The following is a 24980-nucleotide window of genomic DNA, read 5'->3' on the forward strand; positions in this document are numbered from 1 at the left end:
CTTCCTCTAGCACCCGTAAGGTTTTGTTTATGTCGGCAAGGAGAACACGTGTCGCGGTAATTTTTTCTCTTAACAGGGCGAAACTAGTGCGATTATAAATGCGCAGAGCTTTTTGTGAAGTAAAACGGTGCTTCAATTTAACACAATTAGGGATTACCTTGTTATCCCGGCAGCGTTTTAGGAATGCCAAACGATTTAGTTGTCTGGACATCTTCAACCTCATTTTGCCGTATTGACGGGCCTTTCGTGTGATGGAATCTCCGTGGATGATCATAATTCTAGTAGCAAGGCTTATACGTTGGTCATACATAACTGGTAATTAGTTTATGGAATTAACAACGCATATAAAGTATATTAATTAAAGATAACTTTAATAAATAGCATCTATTGTTAGTGCCTGCGTGCACATACCATATCTTTATGTTCCTGAAGATGGCAGCATGACGTTGCCGAAATATAGAAGTTATTTATTAAAGTTATCTTTAATTAATATACTTTATTAATTATTATAAATAGATAGTATATACCAATATACTATCTATTCCCATCCTTTGCAGCTTGTACACCAACTTATCATGTGGTAATCTATTAAATGTTTTTGCAAAGTACAAGAATATCAATGTATATGCTACCTTACCTTATCATAAAATGCAAATAAATTGCTAAAACAAAACCTACACTTTACAAATCCATAAAATAAAAAATTACTCCATCCTTTCGACAAATTGCAGGGCATCATTTACACTAGTATGATATACACTGATCAAAAGAATACTATGCCCATCAACCCAATCTTGTATTCTATTCCTAACCAATCTCTCCAACCTTGACTACAACTGCAGTTATACAGTACAGACTGGTCTATAACTGGAAACTTCTGTCCTAGATCCATGCTTGTGAAGTGGTACAATTTTGCCTTCTTCCACTCTTTAGGAACTCTACCCACTGCAATACTTTCAATAAATAACCAGGTTGTTATATCTTCGTCTTTTGGCGTTTTAGTGTCTTATCTCTTATTCTTTTATCTTAACTTCCTTATCTTTTGTTATTAAATTTTGTATTTTACTTATTATCAGTTAATTCTATTGCCGACAAATTTGTATTATTTAATGACTGCGCCAGCCGGCAACTGAATTCTGATATACTATCCAAGATTACATAGAAAGAAAATACAGGGATCACGAAGTATGCAGTCGTGGTCCCGTTTCATATATTACTAGTGGATTCCCCTTTTATGCATGGTTCGTAATTTTTCCAAGCGGTAATTCAATCCACAGAAAGCATGACAAACTCATTTGATTACACATAAAGAAATACGTTTATTTTAGCACAAAAACACAATAATACAAGTTAGTTAATCCTTAAATTAAAAGAGTCTGGGTTCCCTCCCTTTTCTTAATTTAACACATCCAAAATTTCTACACTGTAATCCTTTATAGTGACACAAATTCCATCACTTATGTACATATAACTATCCTCAGACTCTGACAACATATACTAAATTACCAATCTACTATTACACATGCTAATTACATATATATACAAGTCAATTCTGTAACTCTGACATAGATTTCTTGAGGCAATGCTCTTTCTTATATTTTAGACTTAATCCTCCCCCAAAATTTTAGTTAGCATTCAATTAGGTCTTAACACTATAACATTAATGTCCTTTAGACACAAACAGTTCGTAGCCTCGGTCTCCTACTCGGCTCAAGCCTAAGATGCCTTTTCCTTAGATATAGACAGAATGTCCAAAATGCAGACAGTTCTTGTAACACTTCACGGAAATGGGCTGTGTTCTTAAAGATCAGTTCTCCTTACTGCACGGTTACTCCGATATTAATATGAAAAGATTTCTGCTTACCGTTCTTGCTTTATCTGGATATTCGGATCTCCTTACTGTACTTTCTTTAATGGCGGCTTCACCATTCTTTTGTTCCACACGAAACGAAACACTTTTACACTGATTTATACACTGACGTTAACTCATCAGTGGCCCTTTCTTATTAGGAATCTGGACGCATTATAGCTGCAGCTTTGATCCACGTGGCGCACATAGCAAGGGAAGACTCTCGCTACGCATGGCGGCAAGCTATTCACAACTATGCAGCCTTCCGCACAGGAAACCAGGTAACGACGAAAACGAGAAGTAAAGAGAGTGATTCAAATCCCCGCCGAAACCTATATACTACAAAACAGCGCCCTCACTCGGTGGTGTCGTCATACATACGGCAGCTGCCAATTGGATACTGTGGCCACGAACTGCCTTTGACATGGCCTAAAACTATTATTAGCTTGTACACATCCTTTTAGAATTTATACGTGATTTTCTACCTTAATAGATTTAACAAACCTTCTCTATTTAGTTTATGGGATACTTTAACATTGCTTAGAATTTACTAATCTGGATATACACGTTTCTTGGGTCTTTAATGAGCACATTTTCTGTTTGGAGGCATAAGTATGTCCTTCTCCACTCCTTCTGAGCTATTCTTATGTTGGGTCGGAAAAAGGGGATGACTCATCACATTTTCTCGACACAACACAGGTCAAGGGCATAGCTAACTATTGTGTACATTTCTTAAAATGTACATGGTGATGTGTCATTCATTCCCGCAGTCTCATTAACATCTAACCCAATCAACACCTGATACACTTGTGATGCTTTCACTTGCATTTGTCCTAATACTTCCATCCTTTCTACAAATTGCAGGGCATCATTTAGCAACCCTTTACCAATATATCAGTGTATATCATACACTAGTATGATATATACTGATAAAATGCTCATTCATTAATTCCACTATCCTTTGCAATAGTCACTTTGCTGCCATGGCTATCAAACCTGCCATAATTATTCTTCCTCTTGCTTGCCATATAAAGAAAAATTCCCTTGAATTAACTTTGACCCAACCAGCCAATCTCCTCTCATACTGCACTTTTGGTTTCTTTCTTTACTATACTTGTCAGCTTCCTAGCCTGCACTTTATACTCATAGATCTGATTGCCAACACCTGTCTTGTACCTCTTCCATAATGTTTTCTTTTTCAACTCAGCTTGTTGATTTCACTGTTCATCCATTTCGCTCATACTATTTTTACTCGTTTAACCCTTGGTATGCAGTTATATGGTATGGCAAAAAACAATACTGAAATTCAACATAATTGAATTCCATAACAAATATTTTGTACTTATTTAGTACTGTTCCCCCTCACCAAACTGTACATTGCTTGTGTCAGATACTGCCACAAGGTTTTAACAAGAATTAGAAGTTCAAGGTCACATTGCACAAGTTGTGAAGACATCACTTTGGATTATGACAATGATGCAGAAGTCCTTAACTTGTAAAAAAAAAAAAAAAAAAAAGGGTTCTGGTTCCATTGTAGAAAGCCTTGATTAGGCCTCGTAAGAATTACTATGCACAGATTTGGTCCTCTGCTTTTCGTGATGATAACTATATGTTGAAAAGGATCCAAAGAAGACTGACGAAGGTTGTAACTGGTCTTTTGGATATGACAGATTGAGGGAATGCAATTTGCAAACCCTTGTGAATAGGAGGAAACAAAGGGATATGACTGAGATCTTTAAGTTGGCAAGGGTTGCTACCAGGTTAATGTGGAAGAAATTTTTCATAGAATGGGGGAAGGGGGGATAGAACTAGGGGACATACTTGGACGTTATAGAAGGGGGGTGTGAGCAGGGGCATAAAGAGCAGGTTCTTTGCATGGATAGTGGTTGGTGAGTGGAATGCTATGACTGATATTGTGGTGAATGCAGCTGAATGAGTTTATAGTAGAGTTTGATAGGCTTTGTGTGTAACAGTGTTTGCCTCCCATGATGAATCTTTAGACTCAATGGAGGTCTGGTGTTAATAATAATAATAATAGTACTACATGATTATTTTCATTAACCAGCAGCAGTGTTAATACTTCATTAACAACCACATCTTGTGAGGATATCACCAAATACAAATTCTAAAACCTCAAGTTGCTTCTATCAGATGCTGCTTGATATTTATCCCTCAGAAAATCAATAAATTTGTTCTTCTTGTTCCCATACACCATCTCCTGCTTCCAATCTATATTTATGTAATTAAAATCTTCCATCAGGATTGCCTTCTTTTTACATGCCAAACCATTTTGCCTAAACATTTCACAATCAGCAATACTCTACATTCCCTGGCATATAACAGCATCGTAACATATTAGTGCATTAATTTCAACTTCACATCACACAGATTCAAAATCTGCACAAGTACTATCATTTTCAACTTCCACACTTTGTGGACACAATTCCTCTGCAGCCATTAACAGTATTCTCCCTCCTCTTTTCACCTACCTATCTTTCTGGAAAATTGTATATCTCTCCATTTCTATTCCTGACATCACATCCTCCTTAGACAAACCAACATGTTGGAGGCTTAATGGATTTTTTAACAACACTCAAAAAGAATTAAAATAGACTTTAATACTTCCTATATTTCGTCCTAGTCACTAGGACATCTACGGGGATTACAAAAAAATTAATGTAACATATGCACAAATAACAAACAATACTAAGCCCAACCACGTGGGTGACACTAAAATCCTATCTAGGTAGAGCGCCCTCTAAGGGCAGTCGTAGGTGGCCTGGAATGTAAGGTTATTATCAAAAAAATAATCAACTCCTCCCCCATTCCCCTTCCTTCTCGTCAACAAGATTTTAAAAATGCCATCACCATACCCTACATCCGTGGCACATCTGAAAAAATAGCCAAGATACTAAAACAATACAATCTACACACAGCATATAAGCCCCACTGCAAACTGGCTACCCTTATCCGTTCTACGAAAGATCAGCTCCCTCCTCTCTCTCTGCCTGGAGTTTACAAAGTACCCTGTTCCTGTAAGCTGGCGTACTTTGGACAGACAGGCAGATCAGCATCCATCTGTCTAGAGGAACACAAGTCTTACATCTTCAAACACAACTATGGCCATTCAGGCTTGGCTGACCATGTTTTGGACACCACCCACAGAGTATCATGGAAGAAAACCACCATGCTCCACCACAGCAAATTCAAGAAAGAGAGACTTTTCTTAGAAGCAGCAGCAGCTCTCAAAAACCAGCCAAATCTCAATAAATATGGGTGCATTAAGCTTCCGAAGATTTGGGAAACACTCATCACCAGAGTTCCCACCTTACATTCCAGGCCACCTACGACTGCCCTTAGAGGGCGCTCTACCTAGATAGGACTTTAGTGTCACCCACGTGGTTGGGCTTAGTATTGTTTGTTATTTGTGCATATGTTACATTAATTTTTTTGTAATCCCCGTAGATGTCCTAGTGACTAGGACGAAATATAGGAAGTATTAAAGTCTATTTTAATTCTTTTTGAGTGTTGTTAAAAAATCCATTAAGCCTCCAACATGATGTCCTCACAGCACTTAAGCCTCTTCACACGTATTAGACAAACCAAGTTTTACTTATTCCAATTGTCTTTGGGCATACTGACTCAATCAATGACAAACTCAACTGCCTTGTTTCGAATACTCTTTATATTTGCATACTTTACATCTGTTCCACAAGGAAAGCATGTTTTGTGTACTTTATAGTGAAGTCCCCCACAATATATCTTTGACTCTTCATAATATTAACTTCCTTCTCATTCACATTAGCCAATCGTTTCTTTAGGTGTTTAATGTCATCATTCAGATGCTTCATTTCATTTTTTATTTTCACTAACTCTTGTCTAAGATCTTCTACTATGGTCCAGATTTTAGCTCCCATTTCAAAATGCTCTAATCTATCACCCTCTTCACACACATTAATGGTTTCCTTCTTTTCATTCACTCTGAACAGTCGACAAATCTTTCATATTTTTTATGCATAGACGAAGCAATTTCTGCAATGTATCCACTGGGAAAAATCCTGAGCAGAACTTGATCTTTGTGCTAAAAATTTCTATGCCACAGATGTATGCTTCTTTGCAGACACCATTTCCAAAAGCAGTAGGAACAAACAAGTAGCAAAACACAAATAAACAAAAAAAATTCCCACAAGAAACACTACTGAACTACATTTGTATTCAGCATAAAACAAAAAAAAAAAATGAAGCACAATTATATGATAAAAGCCGTACTATACACTATTTAAAATTACTTTTCAAAGCACAGCTCAAATATAATGCTATCATTTGCGACACTTATGAAACTGATATTTTTAAGAATTTCAAACAAGTCAGCTTTAGATCATAAAAAATGACATAACACATAGGTGAATTAGTCATAGACATGAAATTGACAGTAGTTTGGATAGGAATTTTAGTTACTTAATTTTCTACATTCTAATTAATAATTCATACATTCTAATTTGGGGTGGAGAACAACCAGGTCTTCTGACCTAATGTCCAATCTGCACCTTCTCTTGGTGTACCCTGCTGGGTATCTACCAGGATACTGAATGAATGAGGATGGGCTGGTAATTTGGGAATTAGTCAACCAAATTGTATTCTTACTGGCTTAAACCAAAACACAAAATGATGGTACAACATGACAAAATGGCAAAGAAATGGAACTAGCTAAGGAATTAGATAAGTACCAGATCGACATAATAGGGGTGACTGAAACAAAAAAGACAAAAACTGGTGAGATCTTTCTGAGCAATAAATACAAAATGTTATATTCAGGCAATGATAATTAAGGAAAAGAAGGAGTAGTCATAGTATTCAATGCTAAATACAAGGCTAATCTTATTGAATGGCAGGCAGTCTCAAGTAGAGTAATGTGGGCAAATATGAGAATGGGGAACTGGACAATGAGACTTATTTGTGCCTATGGTCCCACAGAAAGTTCTACTAAGGTAGAAGTGGAGGAATTTTTTGATGCATTAGAAAAAGCAACTGACACAATGAAAAAGGAAAAGTTGGTCCTTGTTGGGGATCTAAATAGCAGAGTAGGAAATGATTGTGAGACATACAAAAATATTTTGGGAAAATTTGGAGAAAAGAGCAAAGCTAATAATAATGGCAAATACCTGTTGGATTTCTGCTCAGGACATGGACTGATTATTACTAACACCATGTTCCAACATAAAAATGTGCACAAATTCACATGGAGAGAAGAGGCAAGGAATAAGAAAAATCTCATTGACTATGTTATTGTTGATAGTGATGTTTTCTCCCTGGTGCAGAACACCAGAGTGTACAGAGGAATAACATGTAAGAAAGTTTTAAAGTGAATAAAAGTTGAGCAGCTCTCTGATGTGAACTGTAGATTAAAATACACAAAAATTATTGAAGAAAAAATGAAAGAGTTTCAGAACAGGAAAGAAACCTTGGAGATTCAGTGACAAGCCTTGAAGAAAACCGTGATTGATTCAGCCAGAGAGGCATGTGGTGAGGTTGTCAGCAAGGATAGAAATATTAGAACTGCATGGTGGACACAGGAAGTTAAAGAGGCAGTGAAGGAAAAGAAGAAAGCATATCAAAAGTTCCTGGCAAATAAATCAGCTTGTGCTCTTAGAGAATACAGAGACAAATGTAAGAAAGCTAAACACTGTGTAAAACTAGCTAAACAAAAGTCATGGGAGGACTTTGGCAAGAACATAGAAAATAAATATTAAGAAGGTGGCAAAATATTCTGGAGATTGTTGAAGAAGCTTAGAAATGGAGGAAGGAGTGCTGTAAAAGGATTTAGAGATGATAAAGGTGACATGTAAATGGGAGGAAAAGATATCCTTGAAGTATGGAGTAATTACTTCGAAAAATTGCTAAATGAAACATATACTTGAGAAACGATTCAGAAGAATTGTGGAAGAAAAGCTTGGTGAAGAACAAGCTGGATTCAGGCCAAATAGAGGTTGTCAGGATCAGATCTTCACTTTATGACAAATAGTTGAGAAATCATGGGAATATAACAAAGATCTGTATTTAAGTTTTGTCGATCTGGAAAAGGCATATGACAAGGTGTCAAGAGAGAAGCTATTAAATAAGCTACAGTTATATGGTATCAATGGAGCATTATATCAAGCAATACTTAGTCTTTATTTGAGTTGTAAGTCAGCAGTTAGAATGGAAGGAAGTACAGGAAGATGGTTTAATGTTAAATCTGGTGTGAGACAAGGATGTACGTTATTTCCTCTGTTATTCATTATCTATATGGATCACATTATGAAGGAAAGTGGTATTAAACATGATATCAAAATTGGAGATGTTAATGTCAGCTCTTTGCTTTATGCGGACATGTTATACTTCTAAATAAATCCGTTACAAGTCTGCAAGATTCCCAGACTAAATTGAATAACTGTTGTAATAGATATGGTATGAAGGTTGGTAATAAAAAGACAAAGACGATGAAAATAGGCAGAACTGCTGAAAATGTCAAGTGCGTTATGAACGGAGGACCTGTGAAACAAGTAAAACATTTCAACGGATTCAGATAAGGACATCCAGGTAGTAAATCAGATGGTGATATGTGGTCAGGCACATTTGCCTCCAAGCACTGTTGTGTGGTCCCTGTCTTGTGTGCAAGGGCTGAGTCTTGTTGGAAGATCCACTGCCTATTGTGAAAAAGGGGTGTTGTTTAGGGACAGTACTATGGGTTCCATCATGGTGTCTTGACACACGTTGGTGCATTTGTTTTGACCCCTTTCTAACTGAAATGCATCTTGGATATGTTATTCCCCGTGTGATGAAATTTATTTCATCGCATGAGGGATGACATATCAATATATACCATCAAGGGATGTATAGTATCCTGTACACCCCTTGAGGGTATATATATCAGCAGCTTGATGAGTTTCTTGTGAAAGCAACCTACTTAGTGATAAATGAATATTTTATTATTCTTCTCTTAAAATCTTACATAATATAACAATCTTCATTATTATAATTAAGAGTTGCTATGAAATTTCTACCTGATGTTTGATAGAATCCAACACAAACCAACGCTGTTTCCAACCTTTAAGCAAGGCTCCTCTCTTATACAGGTATCCTTCATGAGTTCTATTTTCAGCAACGTTTGATGAGAACTGATCATAATACTGACTACTAGTCTGCATTGTATTAACACCTAAAGGTTAAAATTGGTTAGTACTAATAGATGACAAACTGGTCAGTATAATATTAACATAATAATTTTGCATACCTTCTTTAATCAGATAAATTATTTATATTTTTTTAAAAAAGAAATGATGGTAATAATTCTTAAAAATTATAAATTTCGCATTAAAGTTATAGATTAGTTTTAGAAGAAGCTCACATGATTCGTTCCTTACTATTAAGGTACAGAACTTTTAGTTCTGTTTTTCAATATTTTGATAAAATTGTACTTTTACTCTCTCGAAATTTGTCTAAATTAATATACATAGTGTTAAAATTAATATAAAATGTTAATATTATCTTTAATAATTTTTGTCTCTGAAAATCGAGACATTAGCAGAAGAATTCATTATAAAATAATATCAGCACTTACGTTTAAATTTTTATTGTAAAATTTTTGGCTAAGTTTCATACAGTTATAGGAAAATTAAAAAAAAGAACAATTTAATTGAAAGCACATGATATTATGTGCAATATCAGCTGCAGGAGAATAGCTCCATCTTCATTAATAGATATTCAAAATAAATTACAACAAAGATATTAAAAATATGACTCTCATTGAGAATAGTTCAAGTTATAGTATATGTGACTTGTAATAAAAGCAATTTTCTGGAATAGACAAAGTGAAGAGAAAGTATTCCTGTGCCTCATGCAAAGACAAAATACTACTTCAAGCTTTGTATTCAATCTTTCTCTGAAATGTAACAGCTTTTTTGGGGTATATTTTGGCATACTCTGATAGCAGGATGCAATGAAAAACTGTGTTCATTTCTATGAATTTTTATTCATATGGATCTATTATTTATTGGGTTTCTTTAATCCACACTTTCTTTTAAAAAGATTGAGTGTGGAGACAGAGTGATGTATTTTCCCTCAATGTTTGTCTATATTTTAGCTACTCTTTTATCTTCCATTTTCTTAAAATGGACATCTTAAAATAAAATTAACTTACATCCTTATATGTAAAATTAACATATTAAATTAGCACAAGATCATACTGTAAAAGTAATCACCGTTTATAAGGATGAATCTTTTTACAATTATTGCTCTATGTTAGTATATTATTAGTTTTGGTTTCATCATCACGAACCATGGGCTCACTACCAGTTGGTGTCCAATGACTCCTTCACTATCTTCTTCCATCTTTCATTGTCCAGTCCACAGTGTTGCAGTTTCTGCAAAACTGAAACACTGTTTCTAAACCCATTTTCTACACCAGTCCTTTATGCTGTCCAACCATTCTCCATATGGTCTACCTCTTCTGTTTATACCATTCATAATACCAAACACGAATGTCTTTATCTTCTGGTCCTCACTCATTCTGCAGATGTGTTCAAATAATTGCAGCTTCCAATATATAATCTTCTGCATTAGATTCTCCTTTGGTAGTATCTTCCGACAGAGTCCTTCATTTGTGATTTTCTGTACCCATCCTATTCTTAGAATCTTCCTGTAACAAGTTCTTTCGAATGGTAAAATTCTTTTTCTTGAGTCCTTATTTATTACCCATGTTTCAGATCCATACAGTGCACCACTAAAGATTCATGTTTCTAGTACTCTTAGTTTCGTTTGTAGGCTGATCACTTTACTTTTCCAGATGTTATCCATGGCCTTCAGATTTGTTCTTTCCTTTGTAATCCTGATCTTTATTTTTTTTTTTTTTACAGTCCGAATCATATGTCATTTTGCTTCCCAAATATGTGAATTGTTCTACATTTTCTATATCAATTCCATCCATTTGTATCTTTTGTTTCATGTTCTTCTCACCAAATACCATTATCTTTGTTTTTTCCAAGTTCATAACAAGTCCAAATCTCTTCCTTACCTCATTTAACAGATTCAATGTTTTTTGTAGTTCTCTTTCATCTTCTTCAATAATAACAATATCATCTGCAAATCTCAGATTGTTAATTCATTCTCATCCTGTGTACTGATATTCCTTTTGCATCTTCCTTCATTTTATTCATTGCTCTTTCTAAATATGCGATGAAAATGCTTGGTGATATTGGGTCCCCCCTGCCTAGTACCTCTACTTGTTCTAAACCATTTCCCCAAATCATCACTTATTCTAACTGCTACAACTGCATTCATATAAACATCTTTTAAGTTTTGGTTTTGTAACACATATATCGGCAGTTGAAATGTGCCCATTATTGATATATTATTCTAAAAATGAAATGTAAAGCATATGAAAGTGATATACTTACTAGATTCTGATAGTTTGTAATAGTTATAATTTTCTTTATTGTAATATAAAATTGTTAAGTGTTGAGATATTTGTTGTGTTTTGTTAAGACATTCTGTTTACGCTGACAAAGACAACGTGTCAGCCATTATACGTAACTTCTCGTTTGCCATTTACATGGAGTGTGGATGCTCATCGAGGAGTTTGATGGGTAATTGATAGCTGACAGTAAAAGTGTTCAATATCCAGGGGATGGGGAAACAAGTAGAGAGAGAAAAAATGGAAATTTGAAAATGGCAACAAGAGAATTTTGTTCTTAGGAAGTTTTTAAGAAAACATGACAGTCGGGAGAATATTAATAGAAGATTTTAAAAAGGAATCGTAGCATTGTCAATCTTTAAACTGGAAGAGTTGAGACTGCCAACAAGTCTTCAGTAAATAAAAGAAGATTTTTGGAGTTCACATTCAAATTCAACGTTCGAGGAAACACTGAATGAAAAGTTTCGTCTTCTGTCTTAAGGATGGCAGAATTAGCAAAATATGAAACTGTAAAGTGGCTTAATATGAAAAACTCTACTTAGATATGTTGTTTATAAAGTAGTAGAAGAAACTTCTTTCACTTTTACAAAAATCGGAAATTTGTGAGTCATATTGAAACTGACTCTGATGAACATTTTGTTGTTTTAAATTAAAAGTGTTTAGTCTGGTAGGTGATTAAGTATACATAAAACAAACCGGTTATAGAATGAATCAGAGAATGAATGATTTTATTTTTTTTTTAACATAAGAAAATCTGTAAAGTGTAAACTCATTTCTGAGGGCATTGGATCCAATTAATTTTGCAGTCATTTATATAATTTTATTTAAACGTATATAAAGTTTTAGTATCATTAAATGTATATAATTTTTATTTGGTCTTGAGTTTAAACTCACCAGAAAGTACCAAATATATTCTGACATTACTGAATAATTAGTATTTCATGACAGGTTTGCAATCACCAACTTTTTTCCAACTCAGTCATTCATTTGTCAGGTCTCCAATCTGATCTTATAAAGTACTAACTGCAATCAACTCACCTATATCTAGGTCATCCTCTGGATCTTATTCCTGCCATTTTGTTTTACATATATTTTGCTATTGTAGTAAAACACTATAAAGAATAATAGCTAATACAAATGCACAATTCAGGATAAACTTGTAGATTATTTAGAACGATCAAAAAAAATATTTTGACATTTTGCCATTCACCGGCTGAAAGCAAAAAACTGTATATTTTGTAAAAAAAAAAAAAAAAAAAAAAAAAAAAAAAATCAGCTAACACTTTTTTATTCCCGTATATAGGGAGTAGGCGAGGCCATTTTAGCCCTATCTAACTTTTGGAGACTGAGCGGGCAGTTCAATCTCCACTGGTACCCAATCAGAGATAGCTGGCCGAAGGCTATCACTAATTAAGCAGCATGCAGTGAAGAGAGATGGCTCAACAAGTGCTGCCATCTCATGGTCCCTAACACTCGTATTTAATGTCTGAAATAATGTGGGTTTTATGGCGATTTTCTTGAGTTTACGGAACGAAAAACCCGCATGCCCATGCCAGAGATAGACTAACTCGGGAACCGATCAAAAAAGGCTTAGAAAAATTTCTTCTAGTAGCCGACTAGATTCGAAACCAAGAAGTCTTCATTCGTGCGGTCAAGCACAGCGGTGTGCAAATGCCACATCCACTGAGCTACACAGGCTCTGTATATTTTGTATACACTGCAAAAAAAAAAAAAAATAATAATAATCATGCATGTTATTAGATACATTCTGTGTAGCATGTACTATTGTTATGTAATGCCTATAGGTGGTTAGTATAATAAAGATATTTTAGGTTGTATAAATGTATTAAGGACTTCTAAACATCATGAGGAATAAGACTGTGGTTTCTATTTAACATGCTTTGTGAACAAATTGTTTCCAAAGATTCCTTAGACATAATAATGAAAGTTATCTTCATGTTAAGGCAAAATGCAGGTCTTGGAGAAAATAGTCAAGAGGAAAATACAAGATTGGATAGATGAAAATGGGATACTGTATTGGGGACAGCATGGTTTTGTGAAAGGTAGGTCATGCCTCAGTAACTTGCTCACGTATTATAACACAGTGACGGCTGAACTGGATAAGGATAATGTTTTTACAGTGATTCTACTGGACCTTGCTAAGGCCTTTGACAGGATACCACATGGAATTCTAATCAGTAAATTTCAGCATATGGGGATGGATATAGGGTTGGTGAGATGGATAGGAGAGGTGGTTGATGGAGAGATATCAGAGAGTGGTTGATTCAGTGGAGTAGAGTCCACAAGACGGCCTGTAACTAGTGGTGTACCACAAGGATCTGTTCTTGGACCACTGCTGTTTAATTTGTTCATTAATGATATAGGAAAGGATCTGAGAGGAACAGTTCATTTGTTTGTGGATGATACAAAGTTGGGTAGGGCAATAGTGAATGCAGATGATGTCAAAATTTTGCAAGATGATTTGGATAGATTGGAGGTCTGGGCTAAGGAGAATGGATGTCAATTTAATGTGGCAAGGCTGCACTGCATAGTTCAGAAAGCCTGGACAGAGGGACGAATTCCCGATGATTGGAGTAGAGCTCTCATAGTACCCATATATAAAAAGGGAAATAAAACTGAATGTGAGAATTACAGAGGTATTTCCCTACTGAGTGTTCCTGGCAAGATCTATGCAAGTATACTTGAGAAACAGTTGAGAAGAATTGTGGAAGAAAAGCTTGGTGAAGAACAAGCTGGATTCAGGCCAAATAGAGGCTGTCAGGATCAGATCTTCACTTTACGACAAATAGTCGAGAAAGCATGGGAATATAACAAAGATCTGTATTTAAGTTTTGTCGATTTGGAAAAGGCATATGACAGGGTGCCAAGAGAGAAGCTATTCAATACGCTGTAGTTATATTGTGTCAAAGGGGCATTATATCAAGCAATACTTAGTCTTTATTTGAGTTGTAAGTCAGCAGTTAGAATTGAAGAAAGTACAGGAAGATGGTTTAATGTTAAATCTGGTGTGAGACAAGGATGTACATTATCCCCTCTGTTATTCATTATCTATATGGATCACATTATGAAGGAATGTGGTATTAAACCTGATATCAAAATTGGAAATGTTAATGTCAGCTCTTTCCTTTATGCAGATGATGTTATACTTCTAAATAAATCCGCTACAAGTATGCAAGATTCTCTGACTAAATTGAATAGCTGTTGTAATAGATATGGTATGAAGGTCAACAATAAAAAGACAAAGACAATGAAAATAGGCAGAATCATTGAAAATGTCAACTGTGTTGTGAATGGAGAACCTGTGGAACAAGTAAAACATTCAGCTACTTAGGCACGATTTTTACTGAAGATGGTAAATTAAATATAGAAATAGACAACAGAATTAGCAAAGCTGTATGGCAGGAAGTCAAATGAATAAATTCATATGGAATAAGAAAGAAATTAGTTGGAACACTAAATTAGCTGTATACAAGACAGTGTTCAAACCAGTTTTAACTTATGGATCCGAGAGCTGGGTCAGAAGTAAAACACTTGACCAAAGACTAGAGACCGCAGATATGAGAGTCCTGAGAAAGATTAGAGGCATGAACAGATGGCATCAATGACAATATCATATTAAAAATGAGGATATTAGGAAAGAACTTGACATTGTCAGCACCCAGGAATGCGTTAGCAGAGCTAATCTCAGGTGGTATGGCCACTTAAATAGAATGGGAGAGGAAAGATTAGCAAAACAAGTGTTCTCTGCCAGGTTGGCAGGAAAACGACCCTGAGGAAGACCAAGATATAGGTGGATTGATACGGTACAAAGTGCCTTAGACGATAGAAATATAAGATCTGATAATGTTGGAGTCTTGACAAGTAACAGACTGATTTGGAGGAAAATTGTAGATAGGAAGTTAGTAATGATGTAATTTTTTCATGTAGTACTGTCATATCCTGTACACTCCTTGAGGGTACATGGCAGGATTTTGATGATGATGATGAAATGTAAGGTAAATCTTTAAATGTAAGGCTAATCTTTTCACCCCAAAATATACTTTTTGGGGTGAAAAGATTAGCAGCAGTTTACTACATTGGTGGAACTGTACTCCAGAAAATTGATGAGGCACGAGATTTAGGAGTGTTGGTGGATAAGGAGTTGAAGTTTAGGGGGCGCATTGCAAAAGTGGCCAAACCAGCTCATCAAATTACTTGGTTGCTGAAGAATACGTTGACAAGCAGAGACAAACAGGTTATTGTTCCTCTGTATCGAGCCTTGATAAGATCCCATCTCGACTACTGTGCCCAGATTTGGTCACCTAAGTTTCTTCTTGATGGGGAGGAGGTGGAGAGGATCCAGAGGCGAGTGACCAAGATGATAGCAGGTCTGTGGAATGAACCTTATGAGAACAGGGTGAGTATTTGTGGGTTGCAAAAATTGGTTGATAGACGGAGGAGGGGAGATATGATTGAGACATTCAAATTACTGAAGGGTTTCTATAAAATTAATTCAGAAGATATTTTTGAGAACAGGGCTGGGTTGTGGGAGGACTAGGGGACATCCATGGAAACTGGGCAAAAGTGTGGTTAGTAAGGGTGTTAGAGCTGGGTTCTTTACTTTCAGAGTGGAGAATGAGTGGAATGGGCTGCCAGAGTCTGTGGTGGATGCTGTGACAGTGAATGAGTTTAAGGCGAGGTATGATAGATACTGTATGAATGTCGACTAGTTGTGATGAATATGATTTGGGGCCTCCCTCGATGAGTCTAAGGACTTCCTGGAGTTGCCCATAATAATAATAATAATATGTCGTTCAAAGAAGAGGTTGTCAATGAAAGTACTTTTTTCTTTTCTTTTATATTCCATGTTGCTTAGCTGTTCTTTCTTACTTATTTCAAAACTTCTTCCAGTCTGACCAGAGAATGTTATATGTCCCAGGGATTCCAATGGAATGCTCTCTTTGAGTAAAGGAAAGAAGCTCTGTAAATGCATTTCTGTATTGATTTTTTTTTTAATAATAGTGTTACCTGTCTTGAGATACTGCTTACATATCCAGGGTGCTTTTCCATTTCAGGATAAAGTTTCAGAAACTGAGGTGATCACCATTTAGCTCTGAGCAGGATAAAATTGAATATCATACTGAAAAGAAAAATATGTAGCAAAATGTTTTAAAATGAATCAAAAATCAGCAGCTTTTCAAAGATGAACTGTAGACTCAAATATATAAATAGTATTCAAGAAAAAATGAAAGAATTTGCAAACAAGAAACAAATCATTCAATGGCAAACTCTGAAGAAAACATTGATGATTCATCTAGGGACATATGTGGTGAAGGTGTCTATCTATAAGGATAGGAAAATAAGAACACCATGGTGGACACAAGATGTTAAAGAAGTAATCCTGTACAAGAAGAAAGCATACCAAAAGTTCCTAGCAAATAAGCCAGCTGATGTCCTAAAAGAATACAGAGAATTTGTAAGAGAGCTATGTGTAAAAGCAGTAAACAAAAGTAATGGGTAGACTTCAGAAAGAATATAGAAAAGAAATATCAGGAAGATGCCACAATGTTCTGGAGGCTATTGAAAAAAACAACAACTTAGAAATGGAGGAAAGAGTACTGTAAAAGGAATCAAAGATGACAAAGGTTAAAAGAAAATTAAAGATATTCTAGACATCTCGAATAATTTTAGGTGGAAGATGAATTTTATTGCTTCTTGTGAGACCCACAAACCCCACTTAGAGGCTTGAAGTGGCTTGAAAAAGTTCCATGTTTGGTCTCCAGAGCAGATTTTCCAGAATATAAAAAAAAAAAAAAAATAAATACAAAAAAATATTAAAGAATGAATAAAATAGGAAAAAACTCCTTAGACCACAGTACAGTACAGTGCAAAAAAATGTACTATAGGTTTGCATATAACCTCTTGTAGGTGGGAACAACATTTTTCTTGTTTTTAGAGTATTTAGTGTCCAATGCCCGGGGCAGAGCTGACTACCCGGGTGCATCCCCAGGTGGCGGATCGGGGAACAGCCTTCAGATATGGAGGCTAGCTGCGATATAAGCAGAGCAATCTGGCGAATAAGCAGCCGTGGACCAACAGCGACTGAGCTATCAGGGCGTGGGGGAGCAGAAGTGGCAACTCTGTTTCACTTAAAACCTCACAAAGCCCAATGACAACTCGGTGACATGCCGAGTAGTGCCGCCATTAAATAAGCACCTGCTGGGGTCACTGCCCCTGACATTGGGAAGCAGCATTGTCAGTACTGACATAAGTTTGAAGCCAAATGATGATGGAAAAGCTTGTGATCAGAGATTTGCAGATGGCAATATGATTATATTGTGTACGTCTGTAATACTGCAGAGCAGAAAGCAAATGGAGAAACTACTGCTCTACCTTATCTCCAGAACAACCACCATGGCGAGTAAACCCTTACAATCGGCCCCAAGTTCCCGGCGTCCCTTAAATGGGACAGGGGTGCGAAGAATCTCCGGGCTCAAAATGGTGTCCACTTTTAAAATTGCAACTTGGAATGTCAGAACTCTGCATGAAGCTGGCAAATTAAGAAATGCCACAAGAGAAATGAAGAGGCTGGGCATCCGGATTTTGGGAATTTGCGAGACAAGGTGGCCAGGATCTGGAAAGTGTCAACAAGATAATACGACAATGTATTACTCTGGGAATGACGAGAACAAACATCGACATGGTGTAGCTGTAATAGCAGATGAAGAAATCAATAAATCAGTAATAAATTGGATTCCATTTTCTGAAAGGATAATGCTGTTACAACTTAAGGGAAACCCTGTTAACATAAATATCATCCAAGCTTATGCACCCACATCTGAGAAAAGATGTTGAAGAGTTTTATGAACACCTAAAAGAGAATAAAAACCTAACAAAGAAACATGATATAAACATAGTGATGGGTGACTTCAATGCAGAAGTGGGAAGAGGGGGTGATGGAGAAATTGTTGGCGAACATGGCTTAGGCAACAGAAACGACAGAAGAGATCACCTAGTCCAGTTCTGTCAGGAAGAAGATCTAACAATAGCAAATACCTGGTTTAAACTTCCACCCAGAAGACTGTACACTTGGAAATCGCCTCAAGATAACCAACATAACATTGTCAGAAATCAAATTGATTATATACTGATAAATAAAAGATTCCACAGTAGTATAAAGCATGCAAAGACTTATCCTGGAGCAGATATCTCATCAGATCACAATCCCATAGTTGCAGAAGTACGTCTTCGATTAAAATCAGCTAAAAAATCACAAAAGAAGAAAAAGAAAATTGATGTAGAAAAACTGAAAGACCCGAACATAAATAAAAGTGCCAAGACACAGCTTAACCTGCGATTACAACAGATTAACATAGAAGAAAATAAAAGTGTGGAATCTCTTGGGAATAGCTTAAAGAATGCCATCGTAACAACAAGTATTGAAGAAGTAGGTTATGTGAATAATATAAAACAACAGGAATGGATGACAGATGAGATTCTTTCTCTTACCGATACAAGAAGAATGTACAAAAACAGACCTTGCCAGGTATACAGAAACACATAACATCATCAAGAAAAAAATAAAAGAAGCCAAGGAAAATTGGATGAAAAATTTATGTACTGAAATTGAACTGCTTCAGAAGAAACATGATAATTTCAATCTGTATAAGAAAATCAACGAAATTTCTGGAAAACTGAGGAAAAAGCAAATAGTGTCTCTAAGAGACGAAAATGGAAAAATAGTTCTAGAAGAAGAGAATAAAGCACAGATTTGGATAAAATATGTAACAGAACATTTCAATGATACTAGACAGAAGCCTATAAATATAAAAGATAACATTCAAGGACCAGTAATCATGAAATGTGAAATAGAGAATGCTATACGAACAAGTAAAACAGGAAAAGCCAGTGGACCAGATGGTGTGCAAACAGAATTTTTAAAATTAATAGAACCAGATAACATCAAACTTCTTGAAAAACTATTTAATAAAATATATGAAAGTGATGAATTTCCATCAGATTGGCTCAAATCTACATTTATCACTATCCCAAAGAAACCCAAAGCGAATTCCTGTGGTGACTTCCGACTTATTAGTCTAATGAGCCAAACCTTAAAAATATTTTTGAAAGTAATTCAGAATCGTATTTATAGAAAAAGTGAAGAAACTCTAAGTGACACACAATTCGGCTTTCGGAATGGTTTTGGTACTAGAGAGGTCCTTTTCTGTACCCAAATATTGATACAAAAATGCATAGAAAAACAGAAATCTGTCTTTATGTGTTTCATAGATTTTGAAAAAGCATTCGACACAGTCAGACACACTAACTTAATAGAAGTCCTTCAACAAATAAGGCTAGACGAATAAGACATAAGACTAATAACAAATCTGTATTGGAATCAGTCAGCTACCGTTCAATTAGACAACATTACCACCAGTGATATTAACATCAAAAGAGGAGTGAGACAAGGATGTGTGCTCTCACCACTCCTGTTCAACATATATGCAGAGGTAATCTTTAAAAAAAGCATTGGAAGAATGTTCAGAGGGAATCACAATAAATGGAAAGATTGTTAACAACCTTCGATATGCAGATGACACCGTGCTAATTGCAGATAATATTATGGATCTCCAAAAACTCATTGACAGAGTATACATAGAAAGCCAAAGAATGGGAATAAATATAAACATCAACAAGACAAAATACATGATCATCAGCAAACATCCAGCCTCATCAATGAAACTGATACTCAATGGGAAAAATATTGATCAAGTGTCAAGATATAAATATCTTGGTTGCTGGCTTAATGAACGGTGGGATCCAGAAATAGATATAAAGACAAGGATTGAAGTTGCACGGCAGTCCTTCATGAAAATGAGAACACTATTCTGCAATAAAGACCTAAACATGGAAGTCAGATGCCGAATGCTGAAATGCTACGTGTGGTCTATTCTGCTCTATGGAGTTGAAACATGGACATTGAAGGCGACAACCATCAAGAAAATCGAAGCCTTTGAGATGGGGCTATACAGAAGAATGCTAAAGATATCATGGACAGAAAAAATTACCAATGAAGATGTCTTAAAATCCATTGGCAAAGCTAAACATCTTGTACAAATAATCATAATCAAAAGAAAAACATCATATCCTGGCCACATCATGAGAAACAGCAAATACCAACTTCTACAAACTATTTTGATAGGAAGAATTGGTGGCAAAGGAACTAGAGGAAGAAAAAGAATATCATGGTTTGACAACATCAAGACGTGGACAGGAAAGAGCAGTGCACAACTGCTCAGATTAGCGCAAGAGCACAGTTTGTTCGCCAAGATGGTCGCTGACCTTCGATAGAAGATAGCACAATAAGAAGAAGTGTCCAATGTGATGAACAATGGTGGCAAAGACCACATTGTCTGGTGATTGATTTGAATTTCTGGGATTTTATTCAGTGTGTGAAATGTATTCTTCAAACAAATTAAAGAACATGTGGAAGGAAAGTGAAATTGGAGAGAGAGAGAGAGAGAGAATGTATTAAGTGTTTCAAAAGTGAGTGTCTGTTAGGTGACAAGAGCACAGCAAATACTGACGGCAGGATGGAAAATGTTATTAATGTCGAATGTGCAGCTGTGGAACTAGAGCAGAACAAAATGGACATTAATAAAGAAATAGCATGCTTAAATGTTATCTTCATAGGACAAAGCACGAAATTGAAAAATTGCAGAAGCGGAAAGAGATGAGCAGGAAAAGAGAACTGAAAAGAGAACGAAGCAAGTGGTCAGAAGGAATAATAAAGACCAACCAAACAAACAAGAAAAACAAGTAAAGGATAAAATTATGAACAGAGACTCAATGATCGGGGGAAGGAGGGGGGGGTACTTAATGAAAGTGCGACAAAATCCTGTTTCCCGGGTACAAAAATTCATGATATTAGCCATGCCATCTGGATGCAAAAAGGTAAGGCTAAGGAAATGATTGTCTTGGTTGTTGCAAATGATTTGAGGGGTGAGTAATAATGAAAAGGAGTTGTTAGAAGAAGAGGCAAAACTGAAGAGCGAGAAGGTGAAGACTGTAAGTCTCCTACCAAGCTATGATAGAGGCAAACTGATGAGGAGAGCGATGGTAGCCATTGAATCTACGTAGATTTTGCAAAAGGAATGATGTAGGATTTGTTAATCTGTGGTCTGTGTTTGATGGAAAGAAGGATTTGTACAATGCTGATGGACTGAATCAAAATGGTTTTGGTGTTAGGTGTCTGGAGAGAGCTTTGTTCATTGAACTTGCTGAAGTGCAAATTCAGGAAAACTTAAGCAATTAGGGTGGAAGCAAGTCTATGTGAAGGCACCCATGAGGAGAGTGAGTGTGAGAATGATCGAGTGTGGAATCTAATCTTAGAAGAGCAGTTAATTCAGGAAGGTGGGGGTGGGTGCTAAAGGGATGCTGCAGTTTCTATATAGTAATGCCAGAAGTATCAGAAACAAGAGGGAGGAGTTTTTGGCATTGGTTAGTGCATCCTTGCCAAAAGTTATAAGCATTAGTGAGACTTGGCTAACAGCAGATGATGTAGTTACAGGGATTGAATGTGAAGGGTTTAGTGTTTTCAGGGAAGATAAAGAAGATAGGATGGGGGGGGGGGACTGCCAATGATAGCAGTGAATTGCAGTCAAAAAGAACTGGAGACAGGTGGGCGTGTAGCTGTTCCTTTGAAACAATCTGCTGTGAGATTAAGGACAGTAAGACAAAATATACAGTGGGTTGTTACCAGTGGCAAGCTATAAGGGGTGCACGTGAACCCTTTGTTAAATTTTTCTCAAATTTGTGAGCTCCTTGTTCTTCTTGTTTGCTTTTTTTTTTTCAAAAAAAGAATTTTTTTTTTTTTTGAAACATATTAAGCGACAAACTCATACAGTAACCTAACAAAAATTAGTCTATTCGGCAGTGTATAGATTATTTGGAATTATTGTTTCAATTCCTCTATAACAAATGAGCCCATTTTAGGATAAATAGATTACAGTATCACATTGATGGTACTGTACTTCAGAAAACAGATGAAGCTAGAGATTTAGGTGTGGTCGTAGACAGAGAGATAAAGTTTTGAGGACATATTGCTAAGGTAGCCCATATGATTACTTGACTATTTAAGAACACATTAACAGGTAAATAAGGAGGTTGTTATTATATTATAACAGGGGACCAGACTTAATGTGCTTAAGTCTGGTCCCCTGGGTTTCTTAGAGATGAGGGAGCAGTGGAGAGGATTCAGGGAATTCCCTGAGGATTCAGAGACAAGTGACCAAGATGGTGAATGGTCTGTGGAATGTTCCCTATGAGGATAGATTGAGGTGTGTGGATTGCAGAAGTTGGTTGATAATAGAAAAAGAGGGGGATACAACAGAAACATTTAAGTTGCTCAAAGAATTTTATAGGATTGATGCAGGATAAATGTTTCAGCACATGGCTAGAATGACTAGAACAAGGGATCATTCCTGTACGTTGAATAAAGGTGTGGTCAGTAGGAGTATGAGGACTAGATTTTTTGCTTGGAGAGTTGTGAATGAGTGGAATGGGTTGCCAGAGTCAGTTGTGAGTGCTTTGTTTGTTAATGGGTTCAAGGAGAGGTATGACAGATTGGGTCTCAGGCGATGAGTTCTTCAGACCCCATGGAGGTATCAGTATATAATAATAATAATAATAATAATATTTGTGTTTCTGTTCAACCACTTTCTATTGAATGGCTCCTCCAAAAAGTTACTAAATAAATTATTGTTATCTGAAAAAACATCTACAGAAATTAATTGCTTAAGTCTGGTCCCCTGGGTTTCTTAGAGATGAGGGAGCAGTGGAGAGGATTCAGAGACAAGTGACCAAGATGGTGAATGGTCTGTGGAATGTTCCCTATGAGGATAGATTGAGGTGTGTGGATTGCAGAAGTTGGTTGATAATAGAAAAAGAGGGGGATACAACAGAAACATTTAAGTTGCTCAAAGGATTTTATAGGATTGATGCAGGATAAATGTTTCAGCACATGGCTAGAATGACTAGAACAAGGGATCATTCCTGTACGTTGAATAAAGGTGTGGTCAGTAGGAGTATGAGGACTAGATTTTTTGCTTGGAGAGTTGTGAATGAGTGGAATGGGTTGCCAGAGTCAGTTGTGAGTGCTTTGTTTGTTAATGGGTTCAAGGAGAGGTATGACAGATTGGGTCTCAGGCGATGAGTCTTCAGACCCCATGGAGGTATCAGTATATAATAATAATAATAATAATATTTGTGTTTCTGTTCAACCACTTTCTATTGAATGGCTCCTCCAAAAAGTTACTAAATAAATTATTGTTATCTGAAAAAACATCTACAGAAATTAATTGCAAAGATACTCACATTATGTAGGCAGGATCTCAAGACAGATGGGACTATTATTATTATTATTTTTTTAAAGTCAACATGAGCATTGTCTAGAGACCAATTAACATCCTACTGCTCTTCCTATATTTGTCTGAAGACAGCGATTGGTTTGAAAAATCCTTGGGATGTATAAGATTTAATGTTCATATGGCAACGTTTACATAATTCAGACTAGAAGAAGTTTTGAAATCCATAAAAAAAAAAAAGGAATGTCTAAGCAATATAAAAGGAAAGAAAAAGTTGGTCTCATTGCACACACTTTCTCAGAATGATATATAATGGATTGGCCATTTACCTTGATTTCTGACATAGAATGCAATTTTTTCCTTAGGATTTTTAAGGAATCTTCAGAAGTGATTTATTCTCAAGGGACCTTTTAAAGGAGAGGAATCTAGAGCAAGATGCTCAAAATATTCCACATAAAAGTTAGCAATGGGGAGAGGATAATGGTGAGTCCATGGCTGTGCCTTCTTTTTGTAGGTAGAAAGTGTTTTGCCACATAAATTAGCCAGAACTTAGTACATGCATAAAGAGCATTGTGATATTGGGAGGGAATTTGTCCTGTAACAGAATATGTCCTGTAATTAAAACCCAAAGTCTGGCTTAGATATGTTGACAATGTTTTCGCTATCTGGCCCCATGGCAGCCAGACATTAGACACTTTCCTCAGCCACTTAAACAAACAACACAAATGCATACAATTCACAATTCAGATTGAAAAGCAGAACACACTTCCGTTTCTAGATACACTTGTCACACATCTTCCTTCTGGCAGTCTTTCCTCCAATGTTTACCAGAAACCGACACATACTGGCCAATATATACACATAAACTCCTACCACCACCCAACAACAAAAAACTAGGGGTTCATTGATACACTAAAAAACAGCTTTGAGGATTTGCTCCAATGAACAAGCACTTAAAGATGAATTAAAAGTTATCAGCAATACTTTCCTAAAAATCATTACAGCCAAAATACTATCAACAAAATTCTGTACAAGACCTCACTTAAAAACAAAAATAAATAAGACTACAATAAAACTGTAACCATTCCATACGTTAAAGGGATATCAGACAAAATAAACAGAATACTACAAAAATACAACCTTAAAGCCACCTTTAAACCTCCTGCAAAATTAAAGACCTTACCCATCATTCAAGGATTCACTCCCTCCACTGGCCCACCCTGGAGTATACCATATTCATTGCACCTGTAATTTGCCCTATATAGGGGAAACAGGACGCAGAATTCCTATCAGAAAAAAGGAATATAAACGACAC

At 36.1% G+C, this 24980-nt stretch overlaps 1 protein-coding gene across 1 annotated transcript in view; it reads right to left on the bottom strand.

The window, feature by feature from the left end:
• Sbf (SET domain binding factor) overlaps positions 1-24980 on the bottom strand; it is a 631948-nt gene that overhangs the window by 30699 nt on the left and 576269 nt on the right. Inside the window, 1 exon segment of the mRNA XM_090414822.1 lies at positions 8893-9047. Within this exon segment, the coding sequence (XP_090270948.1) occupies positions 8893-9047 (155 nt within the window).

The sequence above is a fragment of the Typopeltis vanoorti genome, chromosome 25, assembly GCF_054136105.1.
Source record: "Typopeltis vanoorti isolate ZY-2024b chromosome 25, IOZ_Tvanoo_1.0, whole genome shotgun sequence".
Taxonomy (NCBI): domain Eukaryota; kingdom Metazoa; phylum Arthropoda; class Arachnida; order Uropygi; family Thelyphonidae; genus Typopeltis; species Typopeltis vanoorti.